At 47.4% G+C, this 24,395-nt stretch overlaps 1 protein-coding gene across 1 annotated transcript in view; it reads left to right on the top strand.

Moving 5' to 3' along the window:
• Nucleotides 1-24,395, top strand: part of CFAP77 (cilia and flagella associated protein 77) — a gene marked incomplete at both ends in the record, with an annotated part of 61,364 nt that overhangs the window by 35,717 nt on the left and 1,252 nt on the right. Inside the window, 4 exons of the mRNA XM_082492658.1 lie at nt 539-638; nt 1,195-1,423; nt 14,182-14,284; nt 15,891-15,986. Coding sequence (XP_082348784.1) covers nt 539-638; nt 1,195-1,423; nt 14,182-14,284; nt 15,891-15,986 — 528 coding nt within the window. The remainder of the gene's footprint in view (nt 1-538; nt 639-1,194; nt 1,424-14,181; nt 14,285-15,890; nt 15,987-24,395) is intronic.

Here is a 24,395-nt window from a genome sequence, read left to right on the forward strand (position 1 = left end):
TGTCCCCCCTACCCTCCCCCTGCAACAAGCCTTGTGTCTTGGTTGTTCCCAGGCAGGAGTGGTAACGTGATTGTGCTTGGGGAAGTTTGTGCCAGTTTTCTAGGAGGGTGCACAACTTGGAAATGAAATAGCTGAAAGGAAATTGAAGACTAGCTGCAGAGTCTCCCCAGCAGACACCATCGCTGGGCATCCCAGCCAAAGGAGAAATTAACCAAACAAGGACACTTCAAGTCCATATATATTGAGCCAGGATCCCTATTTCCAGCAAGGCTAAGTCACTTTATAACTCGGGTAAAAACTTGTGTGACATTCAGCATCCCTCAGACTTCAGCTCTGGTGAAGTCTCATAGCTCTGAGTTTGCCTTTTGCACCGTCACACTCACTTGTGTCCAGACAGTGGGATTCCGACCTGTGCCAAGTGGAACCAGAGCCACTCCTGGCACTCACAGCCATGTTCTGTTACAAATTTTTATTTTCAGGGGTTTTAACTTATCAGGAAAGATCTTTACACTTCTCCTTTAACTTCACTCTTCTGCAGGCCGAACTGGGGAAGCCCCAGAGAAACTGCTACACCCTGCCAGGCTTTGATTTTTCATATGGGCTGTATATCCACAGGACAGATGGAGGAGTCCCTGAAGGTATGACACCACCAGTAAAATTCAGACCTGCAAAGTAGTCCTAATGCTAGCAGGGACTCTCCTCTCCTCCCCAGTGCACTTCAATACTTCTTATCAAGTTGAAGGTGAAGAAATCCAACATTCACTCACTTTCATTAATATCACCCAGATTGCTTGGTGACTAGTAAGGTTTCTCCACCATATTGGAAACTTGTAGGATCACACGGAGCCCAGGCAGCAGGGGGTATGACGCCTGCAAAGGGTAATACACATGGCCACTTTCATAACTTTGTTAGAGCTCCTACTTTGTGCTCTCAGGGACAATTTCCCTGTGAAATCAGACTTGCTGAGCAAGCCAGGGCAGAGGGTGAGACGACATCTGACTCAGATGGAAGATGCCCCCATATGAAATGCAGTGGGATAGGACACAAAGTTCACTCCACAGTGAAGCCATGGCAAAACATGTGCAAGCCACGCAAGGCTTGTGCGTGGTGCACAAACATCAGCCTGCCTTCCCAAATAGGAGTTACCTGAGATGCCTGATCTTTTTGCCTCTCGTGTTTCCTTCCACCTCCAGCAATAGGCCACTGGAACACGGTAAAGCCGAAGACTGCTGCAGTTCAGAAGATGCCCCGAGACTTCATCACCATGAACCGTGGTGCTCTGAAGGCCGGTTATACCACAGCCCATGAATTTAATTTGTACTACAAGGCCAAGGACATTCGGTGCAAAGACAATGAATACAGCCGCTTCAACAGATGTCCTCCTAAAGTGCCTGCCGGCTTCACTTACGGCATCACAGCACGGTAAGGGGGAAGGCTTGGGGCCCTTCTCAGAATGGGATTATCCCTTCCTACCCACACATCTGCATCTCCCCCATCTCAACTAACACAGTCCCCACAACAGAAGTCTCCTGAACCTGGACATACTGCAACTGAGTCACAGCATCACTGCCATGTCTGATTGCACCTGTGTTTCAGATAATCAACTACCTAAATCTAATATACATGCCACAACACATCCCCGTTACACCTCTGGCACTAAGGGCTTGGAACCTCTTGAAAATATGTTCAATGCCAATCCGTTACCTTAAAGGGACACAAAGAGTTGTAAGCCAGAATAACGGCTTCCCAAAGTCGGAGAATCAGAGCAGCAGCATTTCTACCTCTTTGCACTGGTTGAAACACCCTGGTGCAGCTAAGGATCAGTTCTTTATCCCACTCTCTCTTACTTGTTAGTTCATCTCCCTGTGTTGGGCAGAAACTGGTCGTACAGCAGGATGGAGGCAAAGCAGCTTTTCACTGCTCTCTCTTCTGCTTTCTTGGGCTCCCTCCCAAGGGCTGGAGGGGTGCCGGTACCTGCTGCTTCCCCAGCAACCCCTCTAGAAGGACATAAGCCTACCCGTTCATCCCTTGCAACGCAGCAGGATGTTTAAAGCTTCACACCGAGTTCGGTCTTTTGCATTGCAGCATCTCGCAAAAGATTTTTATAAAGCATCCAGCATATGGGAGCCCTGCCTGAGGTTCAAACAGGTACAGCGTTTAGAAGTGACCCATTTAATGTCCCCCTCGCGTACCAGTTCCCAACTGCCTGCTGTGCTGATTTCTCATGGGGAATTGTGCAACAGGGAGTTTGCAGGGGAGAACATCAGCACCTTGCTTAGACTGACTTCTAGGTCCTTCTGCTGCCTGTCCTTCACCGGAGGACAAGGGAGGCTAGAGGGCACAGCGGTCCAGAAGAGCCAGTGTGAGTCCAGCACAAGCAAGTGCTCAAAGCCTCTGAAAGGGGCTCCGAAGCAGCGCTGCCGCTGGAGCGCAGACGGTTTTCTTGCTCTGTGCCGGTCTAGACCAGACATTAGGTTTCATTTTAAGAGCTGGATAATAATCACTACCAGAAAAATAACAGCTACAAATTCTAGAGAAAAGACATGATGAACGGCACTGTGTATTTTACATGATAGTAAATGGGCTTTGCATATGCAAATTGAATGGATTTTAAAATGGTATTTAATGACAATTTTCGTAGCAGACATTAACATTAATTGCATCAAAATGAAAATGTAGCATTAGCTTGCTGTTAGCTGCAAATGCCCCAGCTATAAAGCTTTATCTTTATCAGTATCAGCCCTCACCGATGTGACAGGGCTGCTCTGCAAATTGCAGGCAAAAGGGCTTTTATGTTGCAAAAGTATCCCCCAATGTAGACAAAAATCAACATCAATTTTGCTTTATTTCTTCATAAACGGAGGTTAAATGGCTGCCTGTAAGAAATCTAGGCACGTTTCAAAAGTTTTAAGGAAAATCTGCAGACCCCACAACAGCAGAAGTAGTGGGAAAGGGCTTTTAATTTAAAGTTATTATTGTACAACTTGCCTGCTCCTTAATAGCTACCTTTTATGCAGACTGATTGTATTTATCCCTTTACTTTAAAAGCACGTTATAGACAAAATCAAATTACTGGGATTACCAAGGAGTTGTTACAGCAATTTCGGTAAAAGTGGGAATTTAACACACTTTTCCATGACTGGCAAGTTAAGGACACTAGCTTTGGAGAGCACTCCCCAGCCCAAGCCTGTCCCCAGTCACAGCTGACCAGGTCCAGCAAGATCTGCCCTGTTAAAAAAATGACTTGGTTGTCAATGGATTTAAGTCACTTCTGCTTTTCGACTCTAAGCCCTGTACGACTGTATTCTTAGTGCTGCTAATTGGGAAGGCACTGGCAACTAAGATACACGCTTGTCTGGGGACAGAAGCAAATGGTGGCATACGGTCTTTTTCCATGACTCCAAGCACTTCGCTTGCCTTTAGAAATGTCCACTTTGATAGACGTCTCTGGTGCAGTGAAGTTTTTCAACGAGAACAGAGCCTGCGTGTCGTTCCCTAGCCCAAGGCACAGCACAGATGGTGCAGCTGAGAAAGGCAGAGAGCAAAGGTGCCTTCCCATCGCACTGGAAGTCGCTGCAGCCACCCCGTCCGATGATGGCAATGCTCTGGGACAACCCCCAGAGAGCCAACGCAGACCCTGCCAGTCTGCACCCACAGCCCTGTTGTAGCTCTGCGGCACAGCTGGAATGGCAGCTCGTGCCAGCACGCAGCCCCGGCGCTGCCTGCCTCCCTGCGACCCGCAGCACAGGGGGTTATAAGCCCGAGCAGCTCAGCAGCCATCAGAGGAACATGTTTGCTGTCTCGCAGCTGTCACAGGTAACGTGCAGGGGGCTTCTCAAGCCCTGGCAATGTACCTCCAGCCCCTTCTCAGGCCCTGAGCTGCGCTGCTAAAGGCTTCTGTCTCCTAAAGACACCAAGGTCAGGAGTTCTCCCCAGGCTCACAAGTATGAGCTCTCCTGGATCATCCCAAATAGAAACTAACACAAATGCTGTGGTTGCTATTAGTACCTTATTAATCACACCCTGGCCCTGCTGTTCCCTCTAGCACGGCAGATCGCTTATGCCTCTGCTTTCCGTTCATGGTGGACGTGTGCTGCATGGAGCATTTCACAAGGCAGCGTCAGACACTGGAGTGAGCTTTCTGAAGCTTTGAGGCCTCTTTCCTTTTCTGGGATATTTACCTTCAAAGGTCACCCATACACCTCTCTTAATTCCCCGTGGGCATCTTCCAGGGGAGAGAAGCAGCTCTGCTTTTTTGCTGATTCCCCCTCATTCTCTCCCTCCCTTTTCCCACAGAAATGTTGGCTACGAATCATGTGGCCAGCTTTGTTGTGAGAGTCATAAAAAGGACATTTTTCATCTCTCCTTTTTCCTGCTCTTGCTCCCTTCTCTCTCTCAGTATCAGACAGAGATTTATTCCCTCCCTGATGCCTCTGGCATTCGGAGCTGGGAGGGGTCAGGGGAGGCACTGATGGGACGATAATAGATAATACAGTGGTTCCCCAGGGTCTTGTCCAGCTCCGCAGCCGATCCATCAGCAGGCAGCACTCGTGCCAAGGTCAGCGGTAACAAGGCTGTGGTAGGGTCCCAGCCTCCCCCATGGGGCATCCTCCAGTCAGGTTCCCCCAATTCACACTCTAGCTCCTGATCTCTACAAGAGCTGCCGTGCACAAGCCACAATTTGCAAAGGAACACGTGTCCACTGAGCGCAGGCGCTCAGGTAACGACGGTGTTACAGTGCATGCACGCCCAGCCTCACCTGCCCCAGCCCTCAGCCCCACCGCAAACAGGTCTACAGGTTTTTCTTTCAAGGAAAATGCCCATCATTGACAGTACCTCCCCTCCAGGAGCTAAACCCATCCCATCCACCTGCTTTGTGCATGACATTACATAGCTGTAAGATGTCTGTGGATTAGGGTTACTGTCCTCCTGGACCCAAGTCCTACCGAATTTCATTTAAAATAACCCCACAACACAGTGCTACTAGCAGATGTACCCAACACCCGTACTCTTTGCGTAGTGACCTTGTTTACAAGAGGGAGGATGCAGGGCACTGGGTGGGCTGGGTTCTGAGGATACTGGAGATCTAAAGACACAGAGGGTCTCTGAAGACCTCCAGGATCTTACTGGTGTCAATACAGCTTGGTATTCAAGGTGCGTTTGGAAAAACCGATAGATGTCCAGACCCACATTTATCATCCTAACCACCTTTTCTGATTGAAGTTCACTGTGCACTGAAATTAGCCCACATTAAACGATCATTTTTGGAACTAGAAGTAAGCACAAAGGTATGGATGCTGTCTACAGCTAGATTTTAGATTATATTGATTTGCACAAGGTCACAGAAGGAATTTGAAGCCAAAACACACCAGTACACAGTTGGTACCCCAAACACAAGTTTTTCTCCCCGGGAGCCAGCAGTGCAGAGCGCATCCTCAGCATGAACACACTGTCCAGCATTCCCAGGGCTGCTTTTAGAGAAAAGCTTTTGTTTGCGTCTTAGTAATGCAAGTTTCCTAATTCTGCATACTACATCCCAGAACATATTCCTGGACACAAGGACCTCACAGACATGCCATTCTCTGTCATCCTACACCTGCACCTCCTTCAAACCCTGCATGGCCATAACCCTGCCTCCAACGTGCTGCCATCCACTTGGCAGTTGGCCTGTAGGTTGGGCTGACCTTGGGTGTGCTGGCAGGATTTCCCTGGCACTCTGTCATCCCCATGTCTCCTGCCGGGTCCCCCCTACTGTCTGCCTTCACTTCAACGGTCCCTTTCCCGAATTTTACATCCTATTTTCCTTTTAACTTCATCTCTTCCTAACATTCCACCTCCCAATCCTTTGGCAGCTGCTTTCACCATGGTCCTGCAGCAAACTCGCCTCTCTAAAGCATTTGGTCACTGCAATCTCTCTTCTTCAAATTGTTAACAGTTGGCCAGTTTTCCAATACCTCCTTTTTTCTTTGTATCATTTGCAATTGTCCTAATGCTCTGTTGACAATTGTCTCACTGGCCTTTAGCAGCTCAGCTGTTACCTTGGCTGTCCCTGCAGCTTCCTGGCTTAACTGACTGCTCTGTCCTTAGCTGTCACCTTCCCCGAGAAGGGAGGTTTCAATGCTCGTGCTTCTGCTTTGCAAGTGGCCTTTCCACCCAAAGCGTCCGTGATGTTTGCACACGGCCAGAACAAAGTTTAGAGAGCTGCCCAAAAGGTGATTCCAGCATCTCTTTGGCACAGAGAGTGCATTGGTAGGTTTATTTTTGAGACACTTAAACATTTCAGGTCATTAATATATGGCCCTGGAAAAAAGCTATTCTAGCTGTACACCAGATGCAAAGATATGTCAAAGAAACAATACTGAAGAGCAGAGGGTGTTCCTGGAAAGAACCCACCAGGAAAAGCTGGACAGGCAAGAAAGATCAATATTACAGGAAGCCCACATCTGATCCGCAATCACTGGGAGACAAACAAATAACAAGAGTGTAAAGCCACAAAAATCCAAAAGATTGGGGCAAACAAAAATTTTAGGAAAAAAAAATATCTGAGCACTGACAAAACAAATTATAGAAACGTAACACAGCGACTGGAACCACTGTCAGGCTGAAGGCACCAGAAATATGCAACCAAGTTAAAAAAATATATAGAACTCCCATCAGTTCAGATAATTACATATCCTATTCCGTTCCACAGCAAAAGGCACTTTGTGTCTCTGCCACCATTCTCACACTGCTAAGATAAGAATTTCTATTTCAAGAATCATTTTCTTCTACTGGAGACGTTCCAGGCCGGGTATGTGCTCGCATCTCTGTGTGTACATTAGCTACAGCGGAGCTCCGAGCTGCATCCGCCTGGACCGTGCTGCCTTGTGCCTGGGTGGCTGCAGCATCTGGTTGGGCAAAGGCCCGTTACCCCCTTCAAAAAGTCCCGAGTGCGTCAGGAAAGTACTGGTTCTCCTTCAGAGTAGTTATTTACTGCAGTTGCAACAGTTTCTGACTACTTCAGGTTCCTGGATTAAGAGAAAATAAACTGCCAGTCATGGTTTGGCATAATGTTCAGGTCCTGCACATCAGCCACGGAGCTGGGAAAAAAGGGATCTGAAGAACAGAGATTTAGATCCCTTAATACCAATTGCATTACACTGAATAGGAAAGTAAATTACTATCTCACACAGACTGCCCGTTGTCTGTGGATTTATCTCCATCGATTACAGCTGACTGAAAAATTTCTACCAAAACTTTTACCATCTAAAACTGCTTCTTGCCACAAGTGGACTTTTTCCCTTGCAAACTTCTGCCTTTGCAGTCTGTGCAACGAAAACCTGGCTCAGGGAGAAATAACCACAGAATCCTTTTTGTAAAGGCAAAGCTTTTCAGCCCTCATTGACATCTTTTCCTTTCAAAGAAAGTGATATTCCCACCCAGCCGGAGAGATTCAAGCATGGGATGGAGGTCAAGGGGGAAGGCCTTGCTCTTTGATTTTGCTCAGTGTTGTGGGGGTTTTTGTTGTTTTTGCTCCTCATCGGGATGTTTTGCATTTGTTGATGGCTGCAGACTGAGCACTGTTCACTCTCAGCCATGGATTGAGACCTCCAGGCAGAATAGCTGTGCCCCATAATCACGTCCCACCTGAGTTTCTCACAGGGTAACAGCGGATTTCCAGTCAGTAGTCAAATGTATTGAAGACAAATCTAAATAATCTTCAATTAAGTCAGCCAAAGGGTATGTCCAACCCAAAAAATCAATGCTAATGCACAAAGTTCCAGCTTGTGAAGCCAGGTGTTTAACGGGTAAGAACTGGCTTGGTATCTTCACTGCAAGACACGTGTTTCCATGTGTGCATTTCGGACTGTTCCAAGTCTACATCTCAGTCAGGGCCTGGGAGGGAATAGTAAAGCAAATTGGTGCTCTCGTAACCATGTGTACTCCTAAGTACAGCTATGAGCATCTGATAAATCTTTTAAAGTGTGTGTTTACAATGGATTTTATTCTTTTTACTGTTCTATACATATGAGCCCTCTGAGCAAAATAACAGATCCTCTGACACTTAGAAGCAGCCACTGCCTCATTGGCTGCCCACAGTGAGATAATTTATATTGTTATTCCCTCATCCAAATTACAAGGATTGTAAGGAAGCTTCAGAAATTCAGAGTAATCAGTGCTTCGATGGCACAGATCCTGCAGCTGCCACACAGGTGAAAGACCCACTATTTCAACTGAGAGTTTTTCCAAAGACTGCAAAAAAAAAAAAAAAAATTGGTCCCCGAGTGTTTTTGACCAATTTTTCTCTTGTTATTTTCTTCAGTGGTTAATGGAAAGTGAGGACAAGTGGAGATCATTTAAAAATGCTCTTTCAGGCCTCTTCAAAGTTTATTGCTATTAGAGGACCATAAAGCCGTAAGGGGCGTATAACTTTACCGTATAGTCCACAATCTTCTTAGGAAAATGAAGAGCCTTTACGTTCACGCCCTGCTTGTTTTGCCACCTCTCCTGCTCCTTACAAACGCACCCACGCACGTGTGTGGGGACTGCCGGCGCCGCTAATTGAATTCACTCTTGTGAAAGCATTAGCAAATTGTAAGTGACCTTTTATACAAATTTCAAAGTCAAGAATTCACCACTAACTGCACGTCCCTCTTCTGCCATTCACTGTTATGCAAAACCAACAAACAATTAAAAGAAATAAGGAAGAGCCCAGCGGCCCTCTTTCCTAATTAGCTGCAGGAGGCAATGCTTGGGAGTGTGGCTAAGTGCTTCAATTACCTCGGCCCTCCTCACTGCCCTTGTTAGAAGAGACAGGTCCACTGGCCAAAGGGGAACAATTAAGGCGAGGCAGAGCCAGGCAGTTTGCAGGGGGATGCCGGGGCCGTGCCGGCTCTCGCACAAGGGCCAGAGCTGTAATCATGCCCCAGATTCCTGCTGGGCTACACAGAGACAAATTAACGGTAGATAGATTGCTAGCTCCAACCCATCAGTAACGAGGGAGGAAGGGAGACAATATAGCAGGACAAGGGAGCTGTAATCAGAGTTTTCCTGTGCTATCAGCCCCCTTTCAGGGCAGAGGGGCCTGAGCACTAATGCCTTACTGCTGCCTGCCCCGGCGGTACCCCAAGGCCCCGAGCAGAATCACAGACCCCAGCTTGTGCTTTATTTCATGAAGATAATCCGCGCCGGCTGCACCGAGGAGCCCTGTGCTCCAGAGGTGCTGGAGACCAAACTGGTTCCCAATAAGAAACCAACCTGAGGTGGTGGGAGCTGGTTTGGCTGTCCCAGGCACAGGCTAGGAGAAGATCTCTATATGGACACTACTACCACAGGACAAGTCCTTCCCATCATGAAGTACACAGGAAAGGAATACAAAGGTGGTGCCCCCTCAGCTGTCTCCCCCATGGACTGAAGACCCCAAAGACAGATTCCAGCTGTGCAGGAAAAGCATATCATCTTCAATGGAAGGGCACCAGCAAGGACTTGGCTGGACTCAGTGATCTTGAAGATCTTTTCCAACCTAAATGATTCTGTGATTAACCCCCCCCAAAACCTCATTCAGCTTTCTTGAAAGGGTTAAAGTTTCAGGAAAGGCAGTGGTGTTGTGACAGTGTTAATATCACAACTGTAAAAAAAAGTCAATTATGTGTTTTATCTGTTGCATAAGCACCCACGCAGGGCCAGATCCTGCTGCCATTGAAATTAGAGCAGTGTTTTCAGCGCAACCCAAACAGCTGCGCAGCCGCCAGGGAGCCGATGCCCGTGTACGCGTCCTCTGCTCCCTTGCTCCGCTCCCCACCAGAGCCCGTCTTGCCCAGCAGCGGGAAGAGTGCTGCAGGAGCCGCCTGCACTGGCTGGAGAGCTACCCAGAAATTCCAAGGGCTGAAGTTTGCGCTAAAATATTTAAAGCCCCTATGCTTTTGAATTATACAAGAAAAAGGCAATCACCAGTCAAGTTTTTACCGTTTTACAAGAGAACTTACCAATCAAATTGATTGCACCTTTTAAGCTGGTATAAAACCCCTCCCTGAGCAAAGTCCTTTGTATCCATTTTTGCCAAGTACCTTTTTTTCCAGTTGATATATAAACCTTTGAAAATAAGTTTGAGGGGAGACTGACAACCCTGAAACCTCAAGAGCAGCATGGCATTGACGGGTGCCGCTCCCTGAGCTGAGTATTATAGATAGATTTTAATTTCATTTTACAAAATAGCTGTCTCCAGTGGAAGAAGCATCAAGAGCTAAATGAGGACCCATCTTGAGCTGAATCACGTTGAACAGACCTCGGCACTGTCATTGATTTTCTGGGAAGAAAAAAACCGCCTCTGGCTACTAAACCAAATTAGTAGTCACTGATGACCAATTATTTTGCCCCACTGTGAACGGAGAGGCGTACTAAAATTCCAGTTTGTCAGACCCAAGGCTCTCTTCTCGAACACCTTTCAACAAGCGTGTACCAAAAGTCCCTCAGATGGTTCTGACGCCTTCCTGTTTTCGGCAACTTCTCCTTCTCCAAAGTTTTAATGAGCTGCTGCTCCGAGGATGGACTGCCAGAAAGGGAGCCCTTCCCAGCTTAGTGGAGCACTATTTGGCATGGCACAAATCACAGCTGTCAGAATTTATACACACATACACAAAAAAGTGTCAGCCTAATGTTTGCAAATTATAATTACCATTTCTCTTGCATGTCCCTGGTGCCTTCATTTTAGATAAATCCCAGCTCTGAGGTATCAGCTGCAAAGCACTGAAGGCTCATATTGAATAGAATAGATTTAACTAGTTTGTAGCTCATTTAAGGCCTACACTGTTTTATTTTAATATTGTTAATACTTTATTATACTTTTTAACATTGTTTTCACAGTAAAATAGCCTATTAGGAGGCTGCAGTTTCTTTTCCAAGAGATTTCTGGCAGACTAGCGTACCACATTGTATAACCAAGTTAGCAGGCGCTTGTCATTTCCGTTGAAAATAGGTCTGTACCCTGACTCTTGAAAGTAAATTAGAGAGAGAGTCTATTAAAAAGACAGGAACTGTTTCAGGGATAATAGTTTTGAAAATGTGCACAGATAAATTTTAAAATATTTAGGAAATGTCAACATTAGAAGTGGCTCCAACTATTTGACTATAAAAGGAAGCAGTTGATTATTTTTTTCCACAATTATAAATAATTTGTTGCATCCTATCAGAACTTCTTTCCCTTTTCATTCTGTGGCAGGGCGCTTGTGCCAAAACAAGGAGATCTGGGTTACTCTGAACGAGATGGATTTTAATCCGCAATAAGCGTTTTCAGTGGATGCTTCCCCCGCTCCCCCCACAGCATCCACAGCTGATAACAGCAAAATCCTCCCAGTTCAGAGGAGTGACATCTGGGCAGGGTGACAAAAGGAAACAGAACACACAAGCCGTTCATTCCTGTCCTTAAGTAACACTAAAGCAAGAGGACATTTTCCCAAAGGCCAGCTGCAAGTCAGAAATACTGTCACACTGCCAAGTGGCACTGATATTTGGGCCAAAATTCCCCATCCATTCCCATGAGATCAGTGTTTGACCTACAAAGAAAAATCCGCCTTGCTGAAATTTCTCAGGGAACCTTAGACAAAGTAGTGTGTTACCTGGTGTCCCCTGCTCTTCCTCACTTCCTCAGTATTTCTCTCAAAGGAGGCAGGAAAAGCCAGGCAAAGCCTCACGTCCTACAGCCCCACCAGAGCTTACATGTATAACTAAGCACACGAGTCATTCCCACCGATTTCAAAGAGGCAGTTCATGCGTGTATTATTCCAGGCATGATTCTATACTTTGCTGGATCAGGACTTAAATGCGATTAATCACACGGCAGGGAAGGATCTCTGAAGAGCGTCAACCCAAATGTGTCCTTTCAAGCATTTACTTACAAGCCAGCTGTGGACTAATCAGTCACCAACTGGCCGGTCCATTGGAGATGGTAAAAGTCACCTCCATAGAGATGTGAAAATGCATGCAGCTACCACAAAAATCAATAATCAACTACTACACACAAAGGCTCAATGTTTTCCTGAACCACCCCCTGCTATTCCTGCACACCAGGAAAGCTGCCTCAGAGAGCAAAGGGACAGGCCAAGGAAACAAGCCCATGTACGAGGCTCACCCCATGCTTGTGCCAGGACTACCAAAGTTTCCACCAGGCAATGAAACTGGAGACCCACCCAAATGATAAGACACTCAACCACAGGTTTGCCACGTCTTTTATCCTTTGTAAATATTTTGCCTGGCTCTCATCAGTGTGAAATGCCAAACTGGAAGGGAAGGAGCAGGGAGAAGAGGGGAAGACAAAGGGTAAATGCCGGTTGTCCCCTTTGGCACAGGGTGTCTCGAGATAACGGTCTGGAGCAGCACAGCTGATTTGTAAGCAAAGCCTTGAAAAGCCCTGCAGCATGTGATCTATGAAACAGGAGGTCTGCAGAAGGATGTCTCCTCTCATATGAATGCCCCCTTGGGATGTATATTGCTGGATCGCACATCTAGTATCATTAGAAAACACGACCATAGATTAGGCTGTTTTGAAGCATGTGGTGTGCAATAATTAAGTAATAAAAGTCACCACAGGGGTGAAGGAACAAGAAACAGAAGAGTTACTATTTGCATACGCTCTGCTGGCGCCCTCCGTGATCGTCAAAGATTCTCCAGACTGCTAAAAGCTGGCTGCTACTGATTTTGGACCCACTCCTGCCAAAAGCCTCGCAGCACCAGCGCACTCCCCATGGCACGTGGACTCCCTCCGCACAAAACCACCTTCTGGTGTAGCTGGCCCAGAAGTCCCCCAGCAGTTAGCCCAAGACCCCAGTGTCTTGCGGTTGGTCCAAAGAGGCAGGGAAAGGGCTGCCCTTCTGTTATGGGAGCTGCAGCCGAAGGCACTGCAGACTACAGGTGGGAGCAGAGCTGGAGCTGATGGCCCCACACAGCCTTTGGTTGCTGTTGAGGTGGGAAAAGTCCCTCCCCAGCAAGGTGTGCAAGGACAAGGACCAATAAAACTTAAGCTCGAGGTCCTCCATCACCTTCAAGTGTTTGTTTCTGGGGGAAAAGAATAGCAGCACGACCACAGCAATAAGCGATACACTGTCCTTAAGGCAAGAACCCTGATGCTGCCACTGCCAGTTCTGCCTCCCATGGTGGCTGATGAAGTTAGAGTATCCTCACTTGCAAGGAGCAAGGCTCAATAATTTCAAGCTGCAGCTCTGCTGCAAGCTGGTCAGGTTAATGCCAGCTCAGAGCAGCTGAACGGGACACCGGCCAACAAGCAACTGCCTTTTATTTTTACTGTTTTTCTAGAATCGTGGTCATCTGCAGCTCCTCTCTGCCGCTGTCTCCTCCCGGCCAGCATGCTCCATGGTACCCTGTTTTAAGGGGCAAATACATCCGGTCTGTGCAGCTGAGGCACTAGACCGGGGCTCAGCAGTTCAGCTCTCCTTTCTGCTGCAGACACCTGACCACCTGCATTGAGTCCATTTTTATCCCCAGTCAGATTGTTTAGGACAGCACCTACTCCTCTCACCCAATCCATCATTGCTTCTGTTTGCGGCTTTTTGGTATACCACAGTATTGATATTCTAATAGCAAAAGAAGTGTTATTTCAGCAAAACACTCGACACCCAGTGGCTCTTCCCAGGCAGCTGCCATGGCTGTGCCAGGCTGGAGGAGACCCAGCAGGTCGGCCTTCAGCTGGGCAGAGGTGCTCCTTTGAGCTCCAGGGTGGCAATGCAAAGTCCCAGCGTTCTGCTCCTGGACCTTACCCCCTTTGGTGCTTTCATTACCCACCAGCAGATACCGGCTGGAAAACTCTGTCCTGGAGCCACAGCAGGGCCCAAGGTTGAGTCATGATCTGTGGTGCTCCATGGTCCTTCCAGCACACCAGGGCTGGAACAAAGGTGGTGATATGGGCCCTATAAAGGGTTGTTGCAAAGAAATTATGCCCATTCTGGGGAATCCCCTAGCACAGTCCCGCTACAGGTTATCACAAGTACGTGCAGGCTGTGGTGTATTAACTGCAAATGAATATGGGTTTTCGTCTTTCTTGAGAAAGAGAAAGCCTTTCCCAGTGCGAGGGTTTATTCGTGTTCTCACCAGTCCACACTTGCCAGAAGCAGAGATATGAATCAGCGTGGGGAGGTAAAGAGAGGTATTAACCCTGGAGATTGTATTGTTGTCTTTCCAATGTTTTCCAGGCCTTGCACTCCCTTTTTTGACCTCCTCCAACACAGATACAAGGAGCTGTGGATGGAGCAGCAGAGAGCCCTGACAGCAGCCCTGCGAGCACAAAAGAAAAAGGTAATACTGCAGCAGTGATTTCCCTTGCTGTGCACAGCACTGCTACCTGGCATAACCCCCCACTGTCCTGCCCCACCGTGGATGGGCTTCTCCCAGCCATGGGGAGGGCTCTCAGCTGGGAAAACATCCTCCCTGACCACTAGAAGGCTGAAGCCTAACAGAGATCGGCTGCTTCCCAGCCTAGATGGCCCTGGCTTCAGCCAGCGCATGTCCTGTGTGGTGATGCTGTGGGAGTGAACACCAAATATGCAAATCACAATGTGCGTGCATGAAAGTGTTTTAGAGACAGAAGGGAAGGTGTGGGTTTTTTTTAAGTATTTTTGTACCTGAAGGTATATAGATAGGAGCTGAGCAAGCTCTCCAGGGCAGCAGTGCTTTGGCCAAGGCCTTTCAAAGGCTTAGACACCGTTCTAGCTATCATCAAGCATCTGTCTGCATCAATGTGCCTCTAGTCACAGGTCGCCCAGCTAAACTCCTGCTATCAATTAAAACAGAGGCTCTGGTTCTTTTTGCATCTCCACAATAGTAAAACACCCTGCTGTAACAGAGAATTAAGTTTCAAATTATCTTTGGTATTTATGTCATCCTCGTGCCAGGAGCCCTGCAGACTGTCCTTTGGACAGCATCAGCTCTGCTCAGGTTACCTGTGACAGTGGACAAAATAATGGAACAGCCAACAAGTGTTCAAAGGACCAGCACCAGCCCTGATCCTGGCATGGTGTGGCTGATGCCAGCACCCGCAGCAGTTGTTAGAGTGCAACACTGGGCTGTTAAACACGCCAATATTATAATAACACTTAAAAGCAGCCAACGACTGTTTTATTAGTTAATGGCTCAAAGAAGAGTCAGGCTAATATGGTAATGACCAATTTCAATGGGCTTACTGCCATCACAAACTATGCTTTATAGTTGGAGTACAAGAATACAGTGTTCTTAATTAGCAGCTACTTTATGAATACACAAGCCTAGGATGTTGGAAAGTGCATCCCTACCTTATCTATTAATGACTCATGTTTTTAATCACTAAGTTCCCTCCATCAAGTTCCCGAAGCCTGCAGCCACCAATTACCGAGTTAAGCAATGCAAACCTACATCCTAGACCACAGAGCAGACAGATTCCCCAGGGTTTCATGCAGTGGCCAAAATATTCGCCAGGTACCTGCACTGGCTTGTGCTGGGACTATCAAGCACTGCAAGCTGCAATTAATCAAGAGCACAACACACATCGGACAGCCAGGAAACCCCCAACTGAGGGGGGCGGTGGAAGTGACTTTTGCAGCTAGTGATGAGCCATTGCTCTAGCTCAGAGCACAGGGCTTCCTGCGGGCAGCGGTCATCTCACTGGGATGCCGAATAAAACAGACACTCAGAGCTGGCAGCTGCTCATGTTTTTCTCATCAATATGTTTTAGATACCAGTATTAGCTGCATGGACATGAAAAACTACCCAGATCAGGCACTTGTGATCATCAGTCCAAAGCAACTTTTAGTCTTGTTCATCCCAGTGTCGTTACGTTGCATGGCACCAATCTGATGGATATGTGTATGTGTGTGTATATATAGCTGTGCAGCCATTTCAGCCCAGTCTTGTTTACCTTTGGTTACAGAAAGAAAAAGTCCATGAAACTCGCACCACATTTCTGCGAAAACACCCACCACCTGCAAAGGAGGAATCCTTTTGGCACCTGCCCCGCTTGGAGAAGGTATGGAGCACTTGATTGAACTCAGGGACACCTTCTAACCTTGCCCATGTGCCCTGATAACACCCTTAGCACGCGATGAAGGTACACTTGAGGCTCTTACCTCAGAGATCCCTGAGACCCAGACCATAAAATGCTCCTGCACTGGATGTATTCAAACATCAGCCCCTTTGGACTTCAAGGTGGGATGTCTTTTGCAGCCATAAGCCCTGGAAGGTAGGCAGCAGTCACCCAAATAAGGGCTTAATGACTTATTTTCTAACTTGTTATTTTCTAACTTCCATGGGCTTTAGCAGATAAGAAGCATCTCTGTCTCCCTGTTAGTACTGTGGTGGCCTTTGTCCTCTGCTGGTAGTCCCACAACTGCCCTACACAAGCAGGACAGCCAAACCACAATGGCATTTTGGTAGCCTGCCATTTTTTCAGCTCTCGCCATAACTAATTCAAACCACACCAGATGTTTCAAGAAGCATTTTCACCCCAAGAATTAGAGCTTTCCAGAAAGCCTGCACTCTTGATACCTCTTCTAAGCTACCTGATTGACAATATTCACCCCGAGACTGAGCAAAGAGTCTAGCCAGGTTACAGATGTGTGTGACACTTCCTTTAATTGATCCAAATAAGAGCCAAGGTGAAGATTTCTTGTTCTAGCAATGGGATCTAAACATCTCCCTGAATTCATCTGCTCATCTTGCTGTGCTCTGGGGTACTTGTTTGAATTCTCTTAGCTTTGTTTGTGGTGTAAATTACAGGGAAACTTCAAGTGAAGAGCTAGGGGGCATTTTAGGAAGGAAGGGAAAAGAGCGGGGCAAGGGGAATGGAAAGGAGACACCAGAAAGTCTGAAAGCACTGAAACCCTGCAGGGAGTTTACATGGCCAAAATCATATCTGGCATTGATAGATACCACTGCAAAGAGCCTCTCAGCCCTCCGCCCCGGCCCTTGTTCTGATGGGTTGGGGTTTTTTTTTGCCATGCTGTTGATTTTTAACTGCAGTTTCAGTGACTTCCTGAAGCTAATTTACTTGTACAAGTTGGAGAGTTTCGACCAAGAAATGTGTTTTGCACCACCTTGATGTATTCCTCTTACGTCCTGTCTAAGACTGTCCGATTAGCATATGTCAGTAATCATTTATCCCCGCTGCCTGTCAGCACAGAGCTGCTGCTGCGGCTAATGTCAGGGAAAGAACATGACCGATCGCTGTTAAACAGATTGTGTAAGTCACACGAGATACTGGGGCAAGCCTCCTCTTTAGAGCTCCTCTCACCCCAGACCTTTCCATCACTACTCATTTTTCAGCCTGTGTTTTTCTTCATGCTTTCCCTTTTGTTTCATCCATGACTGTGGTTGGGTTCCTCCCCCAGCCACAGCTCTCAAACTTCTGAGTCTTTTCTTCTTCTCTCTGCCTTTCCCCTTCCTCTCCTCTTCCATTCCTCCCCATGAGCAGCATCCAGGGGAGGAGGGACAGCTCATTTTGCAGAACCTCTGCAGATATTCTGTACTCCTTCTTTCTCATTACATTAACATGGAAGGTTTGCCTTGCTGCAGATCTAACAGGCACAGCCAATGTTAGAGCTTGGATCAGGAAATTCATTGCTCAGTTGAGTGCATGGTTTCCTCTATGGGAAAATACGTTCTCTTAAACCTCCATAAACATTTATCCAGTTAAAAGCGGTAACAACCCAGAGAAATTTGATGGTTCCCAAAGACCTTTTGTAGCCTTCAAACTGTGCTTTAAGCATCTCTGTAAAGTTGGGTTCTACATAGGTGGTGGTGGGATGTCTTGAAAGACAAACTGGCCTAACCCTTCAGCCAAACCCAGAGGCTCTGGGAGTCACTCTGTCAGTCACTCCTTTACAAGGGTGACAACAGAGACCAGTGCCCTGAAGAGATGAGGGAGCTTGTTCTTGTGGTGTTTCTGTCCTCAAAAAACCTTTCTCAGGCTTGTCCATGGTGTTGGATAACTACTTTAAGGCTTTAAGACTCAATGGCCTGGGGAGGCCAGCCATTAGCACTGACCACTGTAGGCAGTTTACTAAAACACTGTCATTAATCCATATAACACCCTCATCCTACTGCACAAAAAGCAGTAGGAAAAGCAACCACAAAAATATCACTTTACAGAAAACACATTAGCAGACTCCCATCTGCATATTATTTCAGCCTTCAGTGACACTGTGCTGCTCTGGCCACTACAAAAGATGCTTGTGACCTGGGAACAACTTCAAACTCTGGGCAAGAATATTGAGAGACTCCACTGCCCTGACCACAGCCCCACTTTTTACTATTTTTCCTTGTGACCTGAGGCTGCTGCAAGGTGCAGGGGTGTGACATATTCTCAAGCCACTCGTCCTTCTTGTCACTCAGTCATCCCATCATCTGGCATGATGCCTTTCAGTCTGGCCTGCTCTGGGCCTGGGGAGAGCCATGCAGAGCACCCAGCTGCCGAGGTGGTTGTAACCCAGAGCAGGGGCATCAGGAAGATGAGATTTTGTTCCTTTAGACCCATAAAAGTCAACTTGAAGTATTTTTCTCTTCCCATCCTGACCCCTTACAGAGAGCTGCAGAAACTGGGTGTGGATGTCACTGCTGGCTCTTAAACTGGACTTTCCATTCAAGTCCCTGCAAGACTGACTCCTGGCACCATGCTAGAGCACATGAGGGGAGCGGAAGAGAAGAAAATAAGGGAGCTTTGCCCTCCCCACTAATTGCCTCTGCTTGCTCCCTGCATTGCCAGGGCTGCATGACATTACATAGTCATTCAGTCAGTAAAGTATAGACAAATTGACTGTATTTTCATTTGGATTTAGGTTTCAGCCCCACTGCTTTAGAATAATGGCCCACACTATTAAGCTAACCGGGTGATTTACAGGCTCTCCCACACCGGGTGATCGCTCCTGTTTGTGTCTCGCTCTGAAGGACCAACCTGGCTTGTGGTCTCCTGGGCCCTCCAACTCCCCCAGACAAACAGATCAAAGGGAGCCAGTTATGTCCTGATGGGCAGTTCATTAGGGAAAGTTGCTGAATTGGAGGTTGTTGGGTTTTTTTGGTACAAAACCAAGCAGAAGTTAACTCTTTACTCACCTCAGCAAGATGCTTCTATTGCCCTCCTCTTCCTCAGTCACGCCCCCAAGGCAAATGGCCTCTGCCTTGCTCTGCCTGCAGTGGCATCATTCCTAGGCTCAGGTTTTGCCAACATAGCTGGAACTGTGCACCAAGACTTCATTTATTTGTAGATGTGGGAACTGTACCTTAGGCACCCAGCATGGGTAAATACTGCTACCGCCATGCTCATGGGATGTGTCCTGTCCCTGTATCACTCATCCCTAACATCATGCTGGTCCAGGCAGAATGGCATCCCTGGTGTCAACCAAACTCTGAAAAGGACGTTGGTGATGAAATACAGTATTCCTACAGCCTTACCTGTGCCAGCCCAGCGTGAGGCTCCAGCTACCTCCATCTGAATATTTGATAGTCACAACCCAAACCAGTAAGTCAACACTAGCCGCTCTGTAATAGATCTCCAGGGCTCTATCAAGTCAGTCCAGAAGGATTCTGATAGCGACACCTCACACAGCAATGATACAGGACAGAATTCACCCATGTGTCAAAATAGCTCTGTGCACCACGTGTCACTGACACACACCAGGGTTTTTCCTTTGCTCATTAGAGAATTCCAACTGGCACAGACATTCAAGGTGGCTTTCCAGGGAGGATAGTCTTGTTTACTTGACCAAACAGGGGGAGGAATGAAAATGCAGCAACTTTGGACAACACTTTTGTCAACATGCGCTGCCTTCCCGAGCAGATGAAACGAGCTGCGCTCGATGCGCGATATGAATAAGCGATAAGCAATTGACGAGCAAGTGTTCGGGTACCTTGGCAAAAGACTTAATTTGCAACCTGGCACAAAATCAAAGGCTCTGTCAACGGCTGAGCGGCTCTCCTGCGTATGCCTTGCGTTACCTGGGAAAGCTCTGTCAGGTAAATTTCCACTGAAAGTAATTAGAGGAATCCCCACTGTATAAACTTTGCAGCAAAAATTCTGGGCTCCAGAATTTGATTCTCACCAGGGATCCGATATCTGCTCACAGCCTGATCCTTCATCAGAATTAACAGTTGAGGTTTAACACATACACACAAAAAATGTTCCACATTTTTTTTTAATGCCTTACCTCTATTTTTGTCTAAAGAGTTGAACTGACAAGCACAGCTCATGTAATCTTGCAACTGTTGTCTTGTCAGAAAAGCCATAGATTCTACTTAAATAGCCTAGGCTTGATGCGCGCAGCGCATGGTGGGCTGGCTTTTCAGGTACAGCGTTTATCCTCCCAGGCTTGAGGGCAGCAAAACTTCCTGAAGTTGGAGTGTTATACTACCTGTCTCCTGGAGCCTAAAGAGTGCTTAAAGAATAAAGCAATGAGTTCAAGAGCTTTCTGCTACCAGGGTACCAGATCAAACCTCCCTTCAGCTGGGATTTTGGCTGACCAAAAAAAAAAAAAACCAAAACAAATACAAATCAGTGTCACCTGATGGCTGTTCAATGGCCCAAGTGACAAGAATTGATGGGCTCCAGCCCAGCAGTGACAATCTTCAGTCTTCAGTGCTGATCTGCCTACAACAGGCACAATGCAAAAAGAAAATACAACACCCTCAGGGTTCCAAATGGGCAGCAGAGACCCAGATACCCTGGGCACGATCCCTGCACATCTCCACTGTGACCACAGCAGAGATGTCACATCCCACAGCACAGCCATTCTGTGACTAAACGCAGGCTGCAGGCCCCAGTCACCATCGCTACATTCTCTGGCAGATTCTGCAGGTTTTCTTGTTTTGCCTGACAGCTGAAGCTTCCAGCAACACAATTGCTCAAATCACCGTGAAGCATTTCCACGGTCCAGCCTTTCCCAGTATCCCTTTGCACATGCCCTGCACACTCAACTTCTCCATCACAACCTACCTCCGCCCTCTGCCATGCTCAGCCCTTCCTCATGTCTGCTTCAGAGACATGGTAAGCCATCATTCCTCTGCCATTTTCACTGCTCTCCAACATCTGTTCATTGACACAAAAGAACACCGCCCCTCCCTGTGCAGCCTTATAGCCTGAGCCAACTCCAGGACAGACTTCACCTACATCCAAGCGCTGGCGTCCAAAGGCAGCACCAGCCACCGTTGGCAACCAATGCCCATGCCTGTTATGGAGATGTTCACCTCTGAAGGAACAAATATGGGGTGCTTTGCAGCAGAGCAAAACCACACACACAGTGTTGAGTTACAGGTGAGCCCCTACTATTGCTTTCAGGGCTACCTACTTTTTCAGACACAAATCTACAGAAGTGCTTTTTAAGTGGACTTTGGGGTTTCATTCATGGACCTATTCTGCCTTCTGCAGAGATGCTATTTACCAATAGACAATTTCATTTGAAGTAAAACTCTTGCCTGGCATGAAAAGGGTCAGGATTCAAATCTCAAACACATGAGGTCAGTGTGAAAGCTGCCAGCTCTGGTCTGACCCCAGGACATCTACCAAGGGGGGCGCACGCTGGGTTACAGCTCCAGTGGGTTAATTCTCCTTTACTCACACTATTGCCCAGACCAAGTGACCAGTGAACTCCAGCAAACATCTGCGGCCCTTATTTTCAGGATGCAAAAAAAAACCCTCCCAAATCTCCACGGGGCATTAAATGCAGCAGCCAAAAATTGCTGAGCACTTTTTGAAACCTTCCTGGGTTTGAAGCAAATAAGGACTATTTAGCCCAGACTCCCTCGTCCTGCATTTCCCTACGTTCTTGGAATTAGAAAGGTGGGGAGAGAACAATCAACCCCATTCATTAAACTGGTTAAGCGTGCTACCACCAGGAAAAGCCACAGTATTTGTAACCCTAATAATCCAACACACACCTCCGAGCACAGCTCATCTTGGACAGAATAACGTCTGTTTTAAAAATACCTGCCTCTCTCTAACTTGTCATGGCATTTGTTGACAACCCTATTGAAAGCCACTCTCAATGCAGCTGTGAAGGATCTTTCAGCACCTCTTTCTCTTTCCTAGACAGTTTTTGAAAGGGAGGGGAGAAAAAAAAAGCCATCAATACAGGGGGAAAAAGGCATCAGCAGCCAACATCAGCTGATGAAGCGCCTCACCTGGGCCCCCAGCGCACCGCCTCCAATTAAATCAAAATGGTTTGTTTTTAATGGTCTTTTACACTGACAAGTGGGCTATCATTCCAGGCCTAGAGAGCTGTCAGGGAGCCGAGGCAAATCCTCCGTTGATAATGCCCAATGCTTCCAATTAGGAGCCGAGGCCGCTCCTGGCGCACTAACGATTCCCCAGCCTCCCCCAAGGCCCCTTCGGCGCTGGCTGTTTCGTCTTCCCTCTTCCTCCGCCGCAAATTACTGACACAAAACGGAGGCGCCCCGGTGCCTCCTCACCACGCCGGGCCCCGGCCCTGTTGGATTTAATGAGGCGATGGAAGTTTTTGCGGATCTTTCGCTAAATTCTTTTCTTGTTTGACAGCTGCTTGAGTGTTGACCTTATAAAAGATTTAGTGTTTCTCATTATTTTCTGTCAAGCTTTACAAGTGATAGCTTCACGGAAATCATTTGCATCTCGATGTGCGCGCGCGGTTTTTGCCCGTACGGGGATGCTCGGCACGGCGTGCGTCAGTGTGTACACCCTACCCCTCTCCGTATTGTGTATTTTATTCCCTCCTCCCCCCTGAAAAAAATCTACAAACATGGCACTGTTGTTTCTGTTGTTTGGGGGGGGAACAGGAGAGGACTTAAAAGGCCCAGGATTTGTTAGATTCTTGTAAATGAGGGAGGTTTTTAAAAAGGAATAGAGATTGGTTTCATGTAAAGAGAGCTCAAGAAAGTATTTTGTCACCCGCTAAAAGGATTCGATCAAATGGATGGATGGAAAAACCAGGCTGAGTCTCGGGGCAGCTTTGTTGTTAAAGTGAAAAATTGTACAAGGCTGGGAAGCTGCCTTTGCGCAGGCGGGCAGAGCCGGGCAGGCGCTGGGAGAGGAGCGGGTACGGCCGCACCTCCCTGCAGCCGAGCGCGCGGGGACCCTTCCGGGGCAGGGGAGAGCCTGGTGTTGCTTATCGCTTGCTTCAGCCCTTTTCATGGGTTCATTCTCAACACCTCCCACAAACCATTTAATCCAACTATATCAACTAAAATGCCCCCCCCTCCCCCCCAGGGTGGGAAATTTACCTTTCCCCCCAGAAGCTAACCTTACTGACCACCCGAGGGTGCTCACGGTGCCCAGCAGCTATGGCGCACACACCCCAGCACCCACCTCAACCTCGACATGCCCAACACCACCAGCACCCATGAAACCCTGGTCAGTCCCTGGGGTGTGCCCTCTACTGCTGTCAGAGGAGCTCTGACAATCTGTATCAGCTCAGCTTTGCCTTCCCTGTGCCCGCTTAGCCTTTCAGCATCTCACATGCAATTTTTTAGCCTTCCATTAACATACCTGCTTCTGCTTGCAACATGCGCATAGTTGTGTTAGTGCTTGACAGTGATCATTTACAGTCCTCTGATTTAAAACATTATCATAACTGAGAAGCCCAAGTGAAAATAAACCCTGAAAACATATTCAAGTTTTAAGAGTGATAAGTTGGGGTTTTTTAATCACCCCTCTAATTCTTTGAAGCAAGAGCTGACATTACAACATCGCAGCTGCAAGCGTCCTGCAGGTTTTAATTTGTCAATAACAAATGCAAAGAACAACAGGAAAACATTGCTTCTAATCAGCAGCTGAAAACCATTGCAGCTCCATCATCCTGCAGGGAAAACCACCAAGCTTGTGCCTACAAACTATGTTCCTGTCCTGCTACAGCCAATGCTCCCCGTCCACGATTCAGACAAAACCCTGGCATAGCAGCCTGTAACCCCATCAGAGTAATGGTAAAGATCATCAGCTGTCTCTAGAGGAAGTACCTTTGGGTTCATCATTTAAAATATGAATTAGAAGAATCAGAGATGAGGATTCATCACTGGCATTGACTTCTCAACACCAGTCTCTGTCATAATAAGACCTTTGACCCGAGGACACCCTTATCTTGACTCTAATTACTAGCTTGGGACTAATCCATACTTCTCAACTGTCCCTCATTATGAGAGAGTTTCTCATTTTTTAAAATAGCACTTGTCCCCTGTCCTACACCTGGTGCTTCTCACTTACTCATGCTGAGGGCAGAAGCTGGCATCCCTCACAACTTTGTCAAGGGCTCTGCTAATTTTAATTACTGCCAGTTGTGGCTCAGTGTGACATTTCTCACCTGAGAGCTTTGTACAAAGACTGGAGTGAATAAACTGCTGTTTCCTCCCCTGTGGCTTCAACCTAATCCCAGGCAGAAATTTCCCCCTGCCCAGCTTCCAGTGCAGGTGGGCAGGGAGCACG

This window comes from Vanellus vanellus (genome assembly GCF_965231255.1).
Source record: "Vanellus vanellus genome assembly, chromosome: 18".
NCBI lineage: Eukaryota > Metazoa > Chordata > Aves > Charadriiformes > Charadriidae > Vanellus > Vanellus vanellus.